Source organism: Octodon degus, unplaced genomic scaffold (genome assembly GCF_000260255.1).
Source record: "Octodon degus isolate 3935 unplaced genomic scaffold, OctDeg1.0 scaffold00186, whole genome shotgun sequence".
Taxonomy (NCBI): domain Eukaryota; kingdom Metazoa; phylum Chordata; class Mammalia; order Rodentia; family Octodontidae; genus Octodon; species Octodon degus.
In genome coordinates this window covers 3411791-3428333 of record NW_004524762.1, presented here as the reverse complement: position 1 = coordinate 3428333, position 16543 = coordinate 3411791, and the positions used below count along the sequence as shown (strand labels likewise).

The following is a 16543-nucleotide window of genomic DNA, read 5'->3' as shown; positions in this document are numbered from 1 at the left end:
AGCCTGAAAACAGGCACATCTTCTCCCTTCTGTGACGGACATATGAGTATAACACAAAAATGTGTACACACACACATATATATATATATACACACATATCATTATGTATAAAGTATAAATAAGAACACTAATGATTTACCAGAAAGGGGGAGGTCAGAGATGGTTTGAAAATGGAGGAGACACCGAAAAGGGACCTAAAATAATTTTTTATTTTTCAGTGCTGAGGATGAAACTCATGTCTTTGCACATGCAGGTCAAGTACTGTACCACTGAGCTATATTCCTGGCCCCAAAAGAGCAATTTTTAACTGCTAATGAAGACTACAGACACACAGGCAAGTAAAGGCCGTGAACACTGAACAGTATGCAACAGACTGGCAAGAACAAGATGCCAGAAATGTGGACAGGAACCAAATAAGTAAGGGTCTTGCAAGCCAGGCTGAAGAATTCAAGTTTCACTTCTTAAGTAACTGGAGTTCACCATTTATGATTTCACCCCAGAGCAGAGTTAACATATTTACATAAATACATTAAGGTTTAGGAATAAAATACTATATGAGATATAAAGAAATGCTATTAAATAAATGGCATTTTTTTTTACTTCTAAATGTTTTGCTCAGGTTGCCAGAAAGCTGAGAGATAAATTTAGTGCTCAATTCTACGTTAAGTACTTGTTTCATCTTGTTTCCTTCTAATTGATTTGTGCTATGTTTTGCAGTTGCATTTCACATGCACAATGCTGCTGTAACCCAACTCACATTCTTTTTTGATGGACTATATAGAATGCATAAATAAAATTAAAGTAACATTTGTCCTACAGTGCAAGGCTGTAGATAAAAAACTAAAATAGAAAAAATAATTTAGAATTCACCCATCAAGGAAAATTCATTCTTCTATAAATACTTCATTGACAGATAACCAGAACTAATCAAAAAACACAGCACAGTTGACAATAACTCTACACGTTACAACTTCTGGGTTCAGCAAACTACCCTGTTGCCTGGCTGTCCAGTTTGACCTTTGCTTTGAAATCACTGTTCCTACTATGATGCCAAAATGACCTTCTGAGACTGCCAAGGCTTCTAAGGCTGCAGATATTTTCAGCTGTATCAGCCCTGGCTGTCACAGCATTCTTCTGCATGATACTGAGTGGCAAAACTAGAGCCTCCTGTACTCACCTGACCTTTTAAACTCAACAGTACTCTGCTGCCAGTCAAAGTTGAGCTTTCTCCTTCTGCATTATTGTGATACTATTTCTCTCTTGCTTAACTGCAAAGATGTAATTCTAAAAAAATTCTAAATCCTAAAAATAAATAAATGTTTTTTATGTGAATACAAAATATTTGACTTGCCTCCCAAATGGTGGGATTACAGGAGTGCACCACCACACTCACCTCAATCTCCATCTCAGAGTGCGGGTGGGGCCAGCTCAGCAAGCTGGGGATTGAACCCTGGCCCGCTGTTACATTGAATATTGACTAGCATCTACATATAATAGTTTTAGATTATCAAAAGGTTACTTAAATTTAATAGTAACAAAACCTAACAAAATGTCATTTCTGCAATGTCCTATTTGAAATTTGAGAGATGTCTATATTTATGTTTAGTATTATATATTCAATACTTACCATAGTTGCTAAATACAAGGTAACTTAATATTTAAGTTAACACTGCAGAATATGCAGATTAATATATTTCAATTTCCTTGGAAATATTTAACTAAACTACAGGTGTTTAATTTTCTTGCCAAAATATTAATATATTAGAATGGAATCTTTAAATCTAAATTTATCTATCTTTATGGAAATATCTATTGTTTAAGTCCATTTACATACAGAAAATTGTTGCTGTGTGAATAGGTTACAATTTAACACTAGCAGGTCAAAAGATAATGGAAATTAATTCATTGAGACTTAGGTTAACGTTGTGAATAATAGTACCTATCAAATATCTGGTTCTCAAGCCTTAGCAATATTACAAAGTTACAATATGCTCAATTGTTTCTCTACATACAATCTATAGCATACTATATTTCACAAGACCATATCCGCAGTCAAAGCATAAACATTCTAGATGATACTAATATAATTTTAGAGTGAATTTAAAAATTAACCAATTAGCTGGAAAATAGATCCCTCATCTTCATACAGCTATTCTGCTCCACTTTTAACTACAACTTTTGCACCACTTCATAATCATTTATGGATTATACATGGACATATGAGTATAACACAAAAATGTGTACACACAGACATGCCATAACTGCTTTGCTAAGCATTTGAGTATAAGTGAGAAAGTTAATCAGCAATCTTCAAGTGAGTGTAGAGCTACTTATCTTCAATGGCATGTTTGCTTATTTTATGCTGGCAGCAGATTTCCATTTTTTAATGAGAGAAATGAACTGAATAACACTAATGCATTTGATAATGTACCTGAATACATTATAAGAGTAGTTGCTATACTCTTTTGGAGAGCAAGACATTTTAAGATGTGCCACTTAGCAAGCCATCCACCAGACCAATTGGCAGACTGCTATGTCACTCAGAAGTGACATCAGAAACTTCACAGGTGGTAATGATTTTGAGACTAAAAGTAGATTTTGCTGATCTTGGGAAGTGCTGGAGCAGAAGTATTAGGTGTGAGCAGAGCTAACACTAAGCAAACCACACAGGTATATTAGGCCATTTGATACCTCACTCCCCTTAAAGCCAGTGAAATGTCAAAGTCTATTTCATCATCTCTGCTGTTTCATGACCACAATGCTTAAAAAGACCTTTCACGTCTTATCTCCTTTACTGTGTCTTTCCAGAATTAGCTTAGGAAAGCTCTCAAACCTCTACTGCTATGAATATTTTTGTACTTAATTCATACTATACTGATGGACACTAACATACAAACAGCCCAGTTTCAGGGTTGAGATCTCAATTCACATGATGCCTTACTGTGTGATTCTGAAGCAAACTACCTGACTTGAATTTTCCCAATCCTCTATTCTCTCACTGTACCGCAGAGGGATAGCAATGCCTGAATCCCACAGTACTTTGCAAGAGCTATCTATGGTTACTTCTGCAAAAGAATAAATGCCTAACATGTAAGGAGCCATTATTCAAATTATTACAATTGTTTATAGTCAGGTTATTACCAGAGATTTTTTATTAACTTTTATCAATTACCCCATATCCTTACTAAATAATTTCATGACTGTATATGCATATGCACATTTTTGTCTAATCTATATGTTCATGTATATTCCTTAATTGATTATGAAATAGTGCATTAATGATAGCTATAAAAGGAATAAAATAAGTGTGTGAAGCAAAGGGATCTACTTCCCACCTAGTAGATTAATAAATTTGCTCTGAAATATGATATGTAATATCACTTTGTCAATTTGTGCACCAAAATTTTCATTATTTCACATATGGTCTGTTTTCTCTAAGCCATAGACTTCAAAAACCAGAAACTATATCCTGAATCAAAAATCTTACAATGAAACTTTTTACTCAGTGGGCTTTCAATGAGAGTAAGTAATAAAGTAAAACTCTGAGTTTTCTAACCTAGAATACAAATTAAAGTCTCAAAACAAGCAACAGATACTTGACAGCAGAATGGGGTCTTGCAGAATGTGCACAGTTGCACTTTCACCACTTGGAAGTCTGGAAGCCAGCCTACAAAATACAACTTTATTTCCTGAGCACAAAGAACAGCTACAGTGAAAACCCTCTGTCATTAAATATAGCTCACCTCTATCTTATGGATTTTTTTCTTTTCTGGTAACATAAAAGTTATGAGCTCTGAAACTTGATTATCAATACTGAGTGTTTGAAACTGCTCCTAAATCAGAGTTAAATATAAAAAAAACTCAAATGGATTATACATCCCAATGTTTCTCTTAAAATGTCAACTAATCTCTTTGGTTTAGTGGAGGATGACACTATGGTTGAGCCATGCTTACTTATCAAGGACTTAAGAAAACAAAAGTTTACACATTGAGTAACGTCATTTTAAAATGTTGTAGGTTAATCTCTTCTGTAATACATACAAAGTGACTGAACAGTTAATATTTCCATTAAATGATTTTAGGCAAATTCCACACTGCCCACAAGCAGCCTATTCTTGGTTAGATGGTGTCCTTTGTTTTGTCCCACCTTGTGATGATTTCTATCATACTGGAAACTAGCCTGAAAACAGGCACATCTTCTCCCTTCTGTGACACGCAGGTCAACAGCACGTGGGCACTGCAGTCAATAAATGTTTGCTAAGTAGGAATGATTTACTTTGAAACCAAAAGCAAGACAAAGGATCTTCCATTTTCTGTCTCTAAACTGTCTATCATTTAATTTGGTATACTGTCAAAACAGCTCTATGAAAGTAGAATTTATTAGCAAAGTGACATGTCTCCCACTGAACAAGACTTCAATTAAGAGCTTATCTTCAAAGCCACAAGCTGTGTCACAAGGATAATCACAGAGCACATAGACAGATGTGTGAAAATTGTGTAATGTGAAAGCAAAAAATGATCACAAAAATGATCTATCAACTTAGGGTGTGTCCTGAAGTTACTGTATGGCGCTATATTAATGTTATGAAAGTACAGCCACTCTTTGTATTTGTATATTCTGCATCCATGGATTCAATTAACCATGGATCAAAAATATTTGAAAACCTGATCACATGAGTACCAACATGTAAAGATTTCTTTGCATTATTCCTTAAACAATACACCATACCTTTTTACGTAACATTTGCATGATATTAGGCATTTTATCCAACAAAGATGATTTAAAATGTACAAAAATCTTGAATATGCAAATTTGTGTAAGGAATTCTGGCATCCATGGGGGTTCTGATGCTAATTCCCCCAAAATAGTCAGAGCTACTGTATATAGTCTTTGCACTATACACACCTTCTCCTTGGGGGATAGCAAACGGATCTACCTACTGTCACATGCAATAACATGTCACAACACTGTCTTTTAAAAGTATCACTGAAAACAAGAAGCCTAGTTTTTCTTTTCATAGATCCATAACCAAACCATGATTATTTGTCAAACTACATACTATTTGTAATCCAATCTCAAAGCAAAAAAAAAATTGGCAGCCTTTTCAATTATGTTCTTATGACTTACATCAACTCTATTATGGGTGAAGTTTTTAAATTACTGTATCACAATCATGGTACACTTATTCTCAGCAGAATCACAAGATGAGGGGGTAAAGAAAAGACCTAGCTTCAACCCACTGTGACAGCTCATAAGCTATGCAAATTTTAGGCAAGTAGGATGACTTCTCCAAGTCTCTGTCCTCATCAATATGAAGAAGATGACGATTTATGCCTCACAGGTCCATAACTGTGTAGCAACATTACCAAATTGGTTTTCCTTACCCAGCCTTTTTCAGAAAGTAATGTAAGCACGCTGTCCAATACCTCACAAGAAGATGGTGGGATATGACACCTTACTTTGCCTCTATCTTGTTCTGAAGATTTCCTCCGCATTCTGTAGTCTTAATCTTTATCCTATTATCATGGGCCACCTCCTCCACACAGCATGCCCTGGTGATTCAGTGCACAAAGACTTCCTTGTTTGAGTTTCTTTCCTTCTTTTAGCTTCCCCCTTTGGTACTCAATTGAATAGTGCTTTGCATTGTTAACTGTTCAATGTCTTTTTTCCAAATTCAATTATATGTCAAAGAAGGTTAGAACCTATGTAAGCCTACTTTGGATCCTCCTCTCCTAACCTATTAGGATCTTTTGACTCTAACAAGTCCTCAAAGTATGTTTGTTAACTGATTACCTAACAGAATACAAAAGATGAAATGATTCTTCTTTGACCTTATTGTAAACATAATAAAGTAACTTTTTAAAAGGAAAAGATCGGGGCTGGAGAGATGGCTCAGTGGTCTAAAGCACCTACTTGGAATAAGCTTGGCAAAGCACAGGGACCGCGGTTCAATCCTCCAGCACCACATGCCAGCCAGCCCCGCCCCCTGGTGGGCTGAGCTGGCCACACACACACACACACACACACACACACACACTAAATAAATGTTAAAAAAAAAAATTAAAAGGAAAAGATCTCAGGAGTTAGTAAACTTTCTATGACTGAGAAGCAGACGTAATAGTCTTCTTCCTGAAGTAACTATTCCCAATACAATACATGCATTTAAAAATCACAGTCCTCAGAAGTGTATATGGTCCCTCAAATAGCTTTTTGCAGAACTTTATGTGGGATGTATGTTTTTCAACAATATTATTTTTTGTTCTGTACTTTTCTCTTTTTTTGCAAAGGTCATCCATCGCCTCCAAAATTCTATACCTGGATTAAGACATTTTCCTGTAGTTCTTATTCACATTTGCTCCGTTCATTACATCTCTTAATCTCATTTTAAGGCAAGGCAAGGTATTTAAGACCAAATGCCACTAAACTGACAATGCACTTTCTCTTGAATTCAAAGCAATGAAATTCAAAACAAGTTTCAAAATAATTAGGAGTGAATGTGTCTATTTAACATTAGTCCAATGATGCGATCACAGAACTCAAGAAAAACTTCCAATGTTATTAATATTTAACCTTTTTTACTTAAAAATAAACATTTTCTAAACACTACTTTGATATGACCAAATAGATTTGCACCACACATTTGTACAAGGCAATAATAAGACTAAAATAAGTCTAATGGTTAAAAAAAAAAAAAGTGCTAAATATGGCTTTTACAAACACTAACAAAAAAGGTCAAAATAAAGTATTAACTTTATCCTACCTCTATACAAACATGCTTTATAGTCATATAGTGTTTCTACATTACTTTTCACGGAATAAATAATCTAAATAATAACTGATTAATGATAGATCATAAGTAGAATCTTTTTCTTTAAAATTATCTTTATTTCATGGTAGTTTTTGTGTATATATACATATAAATAACATAATGTAATCTATTACTGCTCTGACATTTTCTGCTTAACTTATGTTAAGCCATTTTACTTACAAAAAGTCTGTAAGAATTTTAAATATAAACATTTCCAGCAAAACTTTTTATTCTATTTGAAATACAACTACCTCTACCTCCATAACTCCAGATAAACATTAACCATATATAACTGTTTATTTATTTCCATAAACAAACTGTTCTTTTTTTAAGAGTGACTGGTTACTGAGTTTATTTCCAGAAAAAGAATACTACAGTTATACTGATCCCTACCCTAAAATAGCTAAGGTCTGAGTAGTATAAATGTTAGTCACATTGAACACATTGCAAACTCATTTTATCATGTCTCTATGTGCCACCTTGTTCATTGCTAAGGATAGCACGCACAGTCATTCTCTACAGATTTTAGTAGAGACCAGAACTCCCTGGCTGACAGCAAGGCGTTTCCCAGCAATTAACAATGAACTCCTAAAGATGAAATTGTATGTATTTATTTGTTTATTTATTTTGTGGTACTGGGGCTCAAACTCAGGACCTTGTGCTTGTCAGGCAGGTGCTTACATCACTGAGCTATCTCCCTGGCCCTATGTTTACTTCAGAATAACACAAAATAAAGAACCTGATAACCTTTTATAATTTATCAGATACTGTGCTTAAAAATAATTGACACAGGTAGAAAATGTTTCAAGAATTTCACATAGGTCATCGATTTAATCAAGTTATAATTCTTAGTTATACCCCACCTCACCACTCCTTTCTTTCTTACTCTGTCAGTGTCCCTGCATACCTTTTCTCTCTACCCTCTTACTTTTTTATCTTAAGAGTTCCAAAAAGCTAAAGAATACAGGCCTCTTTGCAAGGCCAATGATTATGGTCTCAATTTCCTGTAGGGACCCAACAGAAATATTTCTTCCAATCCATTTTTACTATTTCATGTAAGGGTATGGGTTCTAAAACGGGACTAGCTTGATTCAACTCCTTCTTGTGCTACTTACTAGTTAATGGGACAGAGCTATGCCTCAAGTTCTCCTGTTTGTGAATCTAGGACACTAGTTACCTATCCTGTGAAGTTATTCTGAGAAATACATTAATTCTAGCACAACATACAGAAAGTGCTCAACAATATTAGCAATCATTATAGCAGTTATCATTTTGTTCACTAATTTTTATATATCACTGAAGACGAGACAAAAATGAATTAAAAGTTTGCAAAGTGGAATAAATAACAAATCAATTATCTTAGTTCTGTAAATTACCAAAGAAAGCTGGGGAGATAGTTCAGTGGTCTAAGCACCTGCCTGGCAAGTGCAAGGACCCAGGTTCCATCCCCAGTACCACATTCTGTGCTGCACACCTATAATTCCAGTGCTGGGGAGGCTGAGACAGGAGGATCACTATGAGTCTCAACTGTGTAGCGAGACTCTGTATCAAATAAATAAAAACAAAGAATTAAATAAATTTAGGAGGTTGGGGAGATGATGGCTCAGTGGAATAAGAGCTTCCCTGGCAAGTGCAAGGGCCTGAGTTCAATCCCCGGTTCCAAAAAAAAAAAATCACCAAAGAAATTTCTGTCATGTATTTAATCATTAAGAAAAGATACTATGTCTATTCTATGGCTATAGAAAATATTAAATAAGACTTTATAAAGAAATGTAGAGGGGCTGGTGAGAGAGCTCAGCAGTCTAAAGCACCTACTTAGGCAAGCTTAGGCAAGCACAAGTGGACTGCAGTTCAATCCCAGGTACCACATGCTGCACCAGCCACAAAAAAAAAAAAAAAAAAAGTGGCAACTTATTATTTTAATAATGATTATCTGTTTATGATTCTACAATGTCAAAATTAAAACAAGGTAAATGTCTTTTCCTAAGATCTGTTGGTTCTGTCTACTGAAAAAGATAGAAAATGCAATAAAATACATAAACATAAAAAAATGATAGTAACTATCTCACCTCTTACATTTACAAAAGACTTGTATTTTTTAAAACATGTCCTCCCTTTTGATACCTATGTTGTTCTACCTATGCTGCAGTAAACACTAGACTTTCAAAACCAATTCAGATACAGTGTTTATAGGGACTGGTACATTTTTTTAAAACTTGGCTCCAGAAAGAAACAAAACCTTGATAAATACAACTACCAATGTGTAAGCACTTAGTCGGGAACACTGTGCTGCAAGTCCAGCCAACGGCTGAGAACCAGCCCAGCTTTCTCCTCTTTGTGTATTGTCACTTCACCTGACCACCTTCTGGCTTTTCCTGCTGAGATAAGACCCCTCCATCTACCCATGCGGAGTGCTGAAATGGCACCTTAAGGGTAATTCTTTTTTTCTTTGTACAATCAGACAAGACAGAAGCAAATAAAATATCAATGCATCCTTTTTTCTATCATCAACAACACTATATGACCAAATCTCTTCCTTAAGATAAACTGTGAATATCATGTGTGTACATTTCAATCCTGACTTTAAGAAACACCTTCATAATTTGCCTAATGTGAATATGAACAATTTAAGGCTTTGTTTTGGCATCCTTTGCTGTTCAGCATAGTACATACATTCTTAAGACGTAAACAGATTGCAAAAGTCTTTCACCATTTATAATTTTCCAAAGGAAAAAATCACTCACAATCACTGTACACTGATGCCACTATTAAAGTACAGAAATTACTGACAATGTGCTCTTTCACAGACTAACTTAAAATCTTAGAAATGTTTTGTGACAAGTCGCAAAATTTTACTCATAATTGTAAGGCTTCTACCTATACCAAAAACCTTCAGCTACAAATTCTATTTATTTGCATCACTTTTCCTCTTTTCAGAGTCAAGATAAATTAGACAGGCTGTTTCTAATTAAAATCTCCTTATTCACATATTTCCTTCTTCACTATTTATTATGTATTTTACATTTGTTTTCTCAAGTGAAGTCACTGCTTTCTTCAGTATGCTTTGGCTGTGTTTCTACCACGGAGCATACTACAGATTTTTGGCATAGGCCAAGGTATTCGTTATAACCTAGGTATAACTGGCAGTTTATTCTCAATCTAGCTTTCTCTTTCACAAATAATTTGCATTCGCGGTTTGCCTCAGTTAACCATTTTAGTGTTCTAATGCATCTGTAATTATTCAGTGGCTGCAAAAGCTGTTATTTTATGGTACTCATTAACACTAATGACAAACAATCTTCTAGTATAGGTCATCTGGAAATTAAAATATTTTTTGTACAGAAAAAAACTAAGTAAATGAACTATACAACATGTATGGAAAACTAGTGTCTGTATATTACATACATTCATAAATATATGTAACATCCCAAAACATCACTGAATTCATTAAATTAATACTGCTTTAACATTTGGTAAATCTGAAAAAGAAAGAATACTTTCAGCTTCCCATTTTTTTTTCTTTCTTTTTTTTTTGTGCAGGGTCTCACTACATAGCTTGTAGCGATCCTCCTGGTTTCTGCCTCCCCATGGCTGGGATTACAGGCGCGCGCCACCACGCCCAGACTCCATTGCTGGCTCAGCATGCCAGAGGGCCGGGCCGGCGAGGCAACAGGCACCAGGGATCAAAACCTGCCCCTGAGCTTCCTTGAGCAAGCGCTTAGTCCACTGGCCCTTCCCATTATTATTATTATTATTTTTCTTTCTGTATTTTAGGACAGGGTCTACAGGGTCTCACTGCATAGATCAGACTCGTAGTCATTCTCCTGTTTTCAGCCTCCCAAGTGCTGGGATTGCAGGAGTGCGCCACCAAGCCCAATCTCCACCACCATCTCAGTATGCCCTGGGGGCGGGGCCAGCACAGCTCTGGGGATTGAACTGTGGCCCCTGAGCTCTGCCAAAGCAGGTGCTTTAGTAAACTGAGCTATCAGGCCAGGCCTCCATTATTTAATTTCAGGAGTTTCCTTTCTTATATGTATGTTGATCAGAGCTATATTAACACTTAGCTTTTCCTTACCGAAGCTTCCATAACATGTTACCTTGTCATCACTTATGACATATTATTTCCTATGTTACAATTATTTTCAACACTTTTATTTCCCCTAGAAAACTTTCATTTATTTGAGGACAAAGTATATGTTGATTACATTAGGTAGATTTCCACGAGCTTAGCATGACATTTTGCTGCAATCAACTTCGAAAGATAAATTAATATATCAAACCAGCCTTGTAATGTTTATTTTGTAAGATTAATCTTGTCATCATAATCCTAGAATCTTGGTAAGTCTTTAAAACAAGTTTACTTTTAATTAATAGTTTTAAAATACAGGAAAAATGAAATGTCAACTATAAATTTTTCTTCCTTTGAAGAAGGAATTCTCATCTTGTTAAACTTTTAGCCATAAAGGGGCTAGAATAAAGTAAATATTGCACGTAAACATCAATGTCTCCGAAGTGGTCTCTGAATTTCATATTTGCAGCAATTCTGTTAAGAATATAACGGTAACTTAGTATATAAATTTGAAAGAATTGCTACTTCTTTGAGGAAGGTGCTATCATCGTGCATGCATTTATAATGAGGTTGTACATTCCCATCCCATAGGAGCATATTCTTTGTGCATCTTTTCATCTAGAAATCACCTCTTTAGACATAGAAAAGTTACGCTCTCAATTTCTTAAAATAATGTCAAATATGTAACATCTCTTCTCCCAGAGGTACACTATTCAAATCATACTACTTGAAAACAACTTCTCTTTTTGAAACAATTGATATCTGTGGAAATGTCACTTTCAATCCTAGCCAACAGTAGCCTCTAATCTATATTTTAAACCTTTATATTTTGTAAGAAAATAAAATGTTGGCCTATGGTTGCCTCTGCAGTCCCACATCTACCTGGTAGGACCCAACTGGGCAAGGAGCCGGACAGCTCCTCTGCAGGCCCAGGGCCACCCTTCTGAGGACCAACGTGCTATGAGCTTGCTGCACGATTGGGATGGTCCAGGAACTTGGGGAGCTCGGTTCCCAGAGTGCTCTGGGCAGCCTGGACCCAGGCTGCACTGCTAGGAGAGACCCCAGGGCCACTCCCACTTCTAACCTCCCCACCTCCTTGGGATGCCCCTGGAATCTCCTAAAGATCATCTTGTCCTTTAAAAGTCACTGTTTTGAAAGGATGAAAGTGCTTCCTGCAGAGGAAGGGAGGGGCCTACCTCCAGGGCCACCTCCTGATGTCTGAGATAGTCTCCACATAAAACCAGGTCACATAAACCTCTCCTTTCTGCTCTTGAAATTAGACTAGGGGCAGAACAACTGGTAAATGTGAACTGCATTTTTGTCATTCCCAAAGAAAAAACAACAAACAAAATAACAAAAAAAAAAGAAAGAAAATGTCATCACAATACATAAACTAGGAAGATTTGTACAGAAAAGATTAATATAAAACTTTCAACAAACTAAAATGAAGTACTACAAATGAAACTAGTTATATATATATATATATATGATAATATTTTTAAAACAACAAAATATGTAACTTGGAGATGTGGGACATTTGGTAGCATCTAGACTTCTCCCTGCTTCCTATTTCTCCCCTATTTTGCTCTTTATTTATGTATACTGTTTTAACAAAAGTTAATCACTGAACCTACAGTGACATCTGAAAAATATTGCAAAAAGTGCAAAACACTTGCCTGACACCTAAAGCAAATCTTCCAAAGATTCATTTTTATAGATTTCATAGGCAGATGACAAAACACCTCTCTAAATTCATCAGTAATTATCTGAAGAGATGCACTGAATTTTTTTATGAAGTTGTTTAAAACTGTAATCATGTACTGTATTTGCTAGATGTTTTCTAGGAGAAAGCTGTAATGTTTATATAAATGCATATGTTAGTAATCTGTAAAAGAAAATATTAAAACCAGTTTTCCTAACTCAAATTTAAAATAAAAATGTCTATGGACACTTAATGCCACATGTCAGTAACTATTCTTGAAGCCTCTGCATTTCAATCGATAATTCTTCAACCATTAGTGAATATATGCTCCATGACTCATCAGAAATGATATTCCAAGTTAATGGAGATCATTCTTCTCCTCACACACCCATACTCTAACCCCACGAGGGACCACAGCTCACAAAACAAAAGACAGATTCACAGGAGACTCGTGCATGCAAGGTGGTATAGACACAGACAAGAAAGGCAGATTCAAGACACCACTACCCTAGCACGAACTCTTCTTGGAGATGTATATGCAATTTGTCCCCCTCCCTTTAAAAGACTTAGCTATATCTATCTTGCACCTTTGGTACCTTTAAGAAAGTAACATTCAGCATGCTTATATGGCTAGAGAAGAGCCCCATTTTTTGACTTAGCATTCACTGTGCAAGGCAAAATGTACTTCGGTTATGAAAATATCTGAAAGGAATGTTTCAGGACCTATGCCATTGTGCTTTGTTTACTAGTCAGATGCTTTCTCAAGAATGTGTTCAAATTATAAAGTCATCTCTGCATACCAAAATTCTTCAAAGCCCATAAAAAATCATCAGAGAAACATCTTTTTTTTTTTTTTTTTTTTTTTTTTACCTTTCCTAACATTCAAGACTATACCTTGTTCCCTGTAGGTAAAAATTTTTCATTCCTGTGACACTTTTCTTAAATTCAGTCAGGAGTTTTTTGGATATATTTGGTGTTTTTAATTTCTCAGGAAGTAAAGACATTGTAAAGGAAAATATACATTAAGTATTTGAAGATAACTGCTATTTACTGAAAACTCTCTTTCAAGATAAATTTTAGTGACTTGTTTATGTTTGGTAACTTCAGGACAATGATAACTATAGCATCTCTAAAATGTTCCTAAGTAGCAATCATACCCTCTTCTGGCCTTTGAGAGGTGTTAAGACTCATCCTCCTAATTATAAGCCTTTTCTCTGTTATTACTACCTCACCATGAAATCCCTAAACTAAATACTAGTTTTGAAGAAATAAAAATAGATGTAAGGTGTGTTTTTTCTAAATTTTGGTTACAAAACATAGGAGAGACAAAATATTTCTAAGTACAATCAACTTCTTTATCTTTTAAAGTAACTTTTTGTTCCAAATACTGTATTTCAGCTTTATTTTAGCCATATATAGATGTAAGTCCATAATTCTTCCTATAGTATAAATGACACCGTGATACCTTAAAATAGAAGTTTAAGAACTGTAAATTTCATCCTAAGGATAGTTAAACAAGAATGTCTTAGATGGAACACTGCATTAAGTCATTTTGTAGCCTCAGAAAGCACACTGCACATTTATTTTTGCCATTTTAAGTTCTGTAGTACTCATAGTAAAAAAGTTAGGATTTTAAATTAATAAGATGAAATTAATACTTTCCATTGTGACCAACAGTTAAAATACTATGCTTAAAATACATAGTAAATACAAAAATATTAATCAGGTCTTCACATTCTTTACATACACTTTTCAAATTCCAGTGTGTATTTAACATAGCAAATCTCAAGTGTTCAACAGACACATGTGGCTACTAGCCTGGACAGCACAAACATGACCCTTTGGGGCAATAAGACCAGTTAACTTAAATCCTTCCCTTGTAACATCTTTAATAAACACATTTCATTTTCATTCTCCTTGTCCAATCTCCACGCTGACCCTATCTAGAGCACAGAAAACCCAATCTCCTACTCTTTTTCAGTTTCTTCCAACAAGGTGCTGATATGCTCTCTAATCACCAATCGGAAAGACAGTGGTACAGAAAGGCTCTTCTCTATTCCCATAAATAGATGTATCAAATACAAGCCCAATGCGTATGGTAACAGTGACAAATGCAAGGGCAATTTTTTTGCTTACAATGGAAACAGGAAATTTTATATAATAAAATAGCATACTTGCTCAGTAAGAAATACAATTTACCCTTTCCTTCCCCCAAAGACAAAACATAACCTCTTCTTGCTCAGGAACAGAATTTAATGTTTCATTTCCTAGGAATTCTGTGCCCAGAGGAAGAGCAGAACGTTGAAATCAAACTTAACGAATTCAGCTTCGGATCTAAGTTTGCCAAAAACACAAGCAATAGTATCTCCAGTCATGTAACACTTCGGTTTCTCTTTTGGCATGACTTCACACTGTACCGCACGAGATGTGAATCTACACGCAAATTTGTAGCTTTCTGAGAAAAAAAATTAAATGAGGTACATGTGAGATTTTTCTAAGTCTCTTAGAAACAATAAAACCTGATTATTATGTCTTAGGAGATCATGTAATTATAGACAGATGAACAGGTTTCTGGTGCTGACATAACTTGTTCTCTAAAATACAAAAGACAACATTTGTAATTCTCAGTGAGAAAACCCCCGCATTAAACAAAGAAAACTAAAAATTACGTCTACATTTTGAAAGATTTAACCCAGTGAAAAAAAGAAAATGTTAACTCCCATACCAATACACAAAACACGAAAATTGGACAGCAGTAGGCCAAAAAATAGACTTAAACTGTAGCTGTCGCCAATTTAAAGAACGCATGTAAAATACATTTGACAGCAATGTGCTTTCTGAGGCTACAAAATAACTTCCGTGTTTCATCTAAGACATTCTTGCTTAACTATCCTTAGGATGAACTTTACAGTTCTTAAACTTCCATTTTAAGGTGTCACGGCGATAATATTTTATCTCAAAAGCAAGGCAAGGGAACTATCAGCACTTTTGGTAGCTCACGGGGAAATAACGTAGAGAGGATCATTTATACTAGCAAAGGAACAGTTAGGGACTAAATACACTCTTTGTATAAACAGACACTGTTCAGACCCAAGAGAGGAACGCTGCGTCCGCTGGTGTAGTATTTCAAAGCACGCTGCAGAGGGCCTGCAAATCCACAGGCATTAATTATGACTTCTCTTTCGGGTATTAATTTGTTTAAGAAATTCCTCCGAGCACAGCCGCCTTTCCCACCCCTTCGCTATTGTGTGTGCCTGGACCGCGGAAGGCGCACAAGGTGACGACCGCGGCAATAACCTTCCGGGCAGCTCCCGCCCGCGTCGCCGGCGGCGAGGCGCGGGTCCCGCGGGCTCACGTCCACAGCGGCCGGGCCGGGCCGGGCGCCCCGAGGACGCGGCGGGGCCCCCGCAGACCCCCGAGCTCGCCCGGCGCCGCGCGGGGGCGGGAAGGCTGGCTCCGCCGTCTACCTGCTCGTGTTACAGGCTGCGGAATCAAAGTATTCTCACATGACACGTTACTACCAATAACAGATTCCGGCTCCGTTTGAAAAAAAAGAAAAAGTGGGTGGAGGGAGACTACATGTTTGCCCTGCTTTTGTCCAAAAACCAGAATCCAAGTACTAACTACTTTTCTTTCTTTTCGACCTCTGCTGAAAGCGCCTCAGGGCACCGGCTGCGGCTCCGCCCGGGAGCCCCTGTACTTACTTTTCCTACACTTTTGAGCGCCGCGCTACCGAGCGCCGCGGAGGCCGGGGAGCGGCAGCCCTCCGCTCGGGGCGTCTTCCGCCCGGCAAACTTGGCAAAACGCGGACTGGGCTGAAACGCAGCGCTCTCCATATAAGGCCGCCCAGCTAAACATGTCATGCGTAACTGATGGGCAGCAGGCAGGGAATTAACCTTTGCGTGCACACATCTGGCCCAGCGGCCGGCGCGCCGGCCCGCAGCCCGGGCAGCGGCCGCACCG

At 36.6% G+C, this 16543-nt stretch overlaps 1 protein-coding gene across 2 annotated transcripts in view; it reads right to left on the bottom strand.

The window, feature by feature from the left end:
- The window catches only part of Mbnl1 (muscleblind like splicing regulator 1), a 174576-nt gene extending 158118 nt beyond the window's left edge, over positions 1-16458 (bottom strand). The window contains exon 1 of one of the 2 annotated variants that reach the window (XM_023704076.1): positions 16285-16458. In XM_023704076.1, the coding sequence (XP_023559844.1) occupies positions 16285-16443 (159 nt within the window). In that variant the 5' untranslated portion in view covers positions 16444-16458. The remainder of the gene's footprint in view (positions 1-16284) is intronic. The other variant, XM_023704075.1, reaches the window with a different exon arrangement.
- Between the last annotated feature and the right edge of the window lie 85 nt (positions 16459-16543).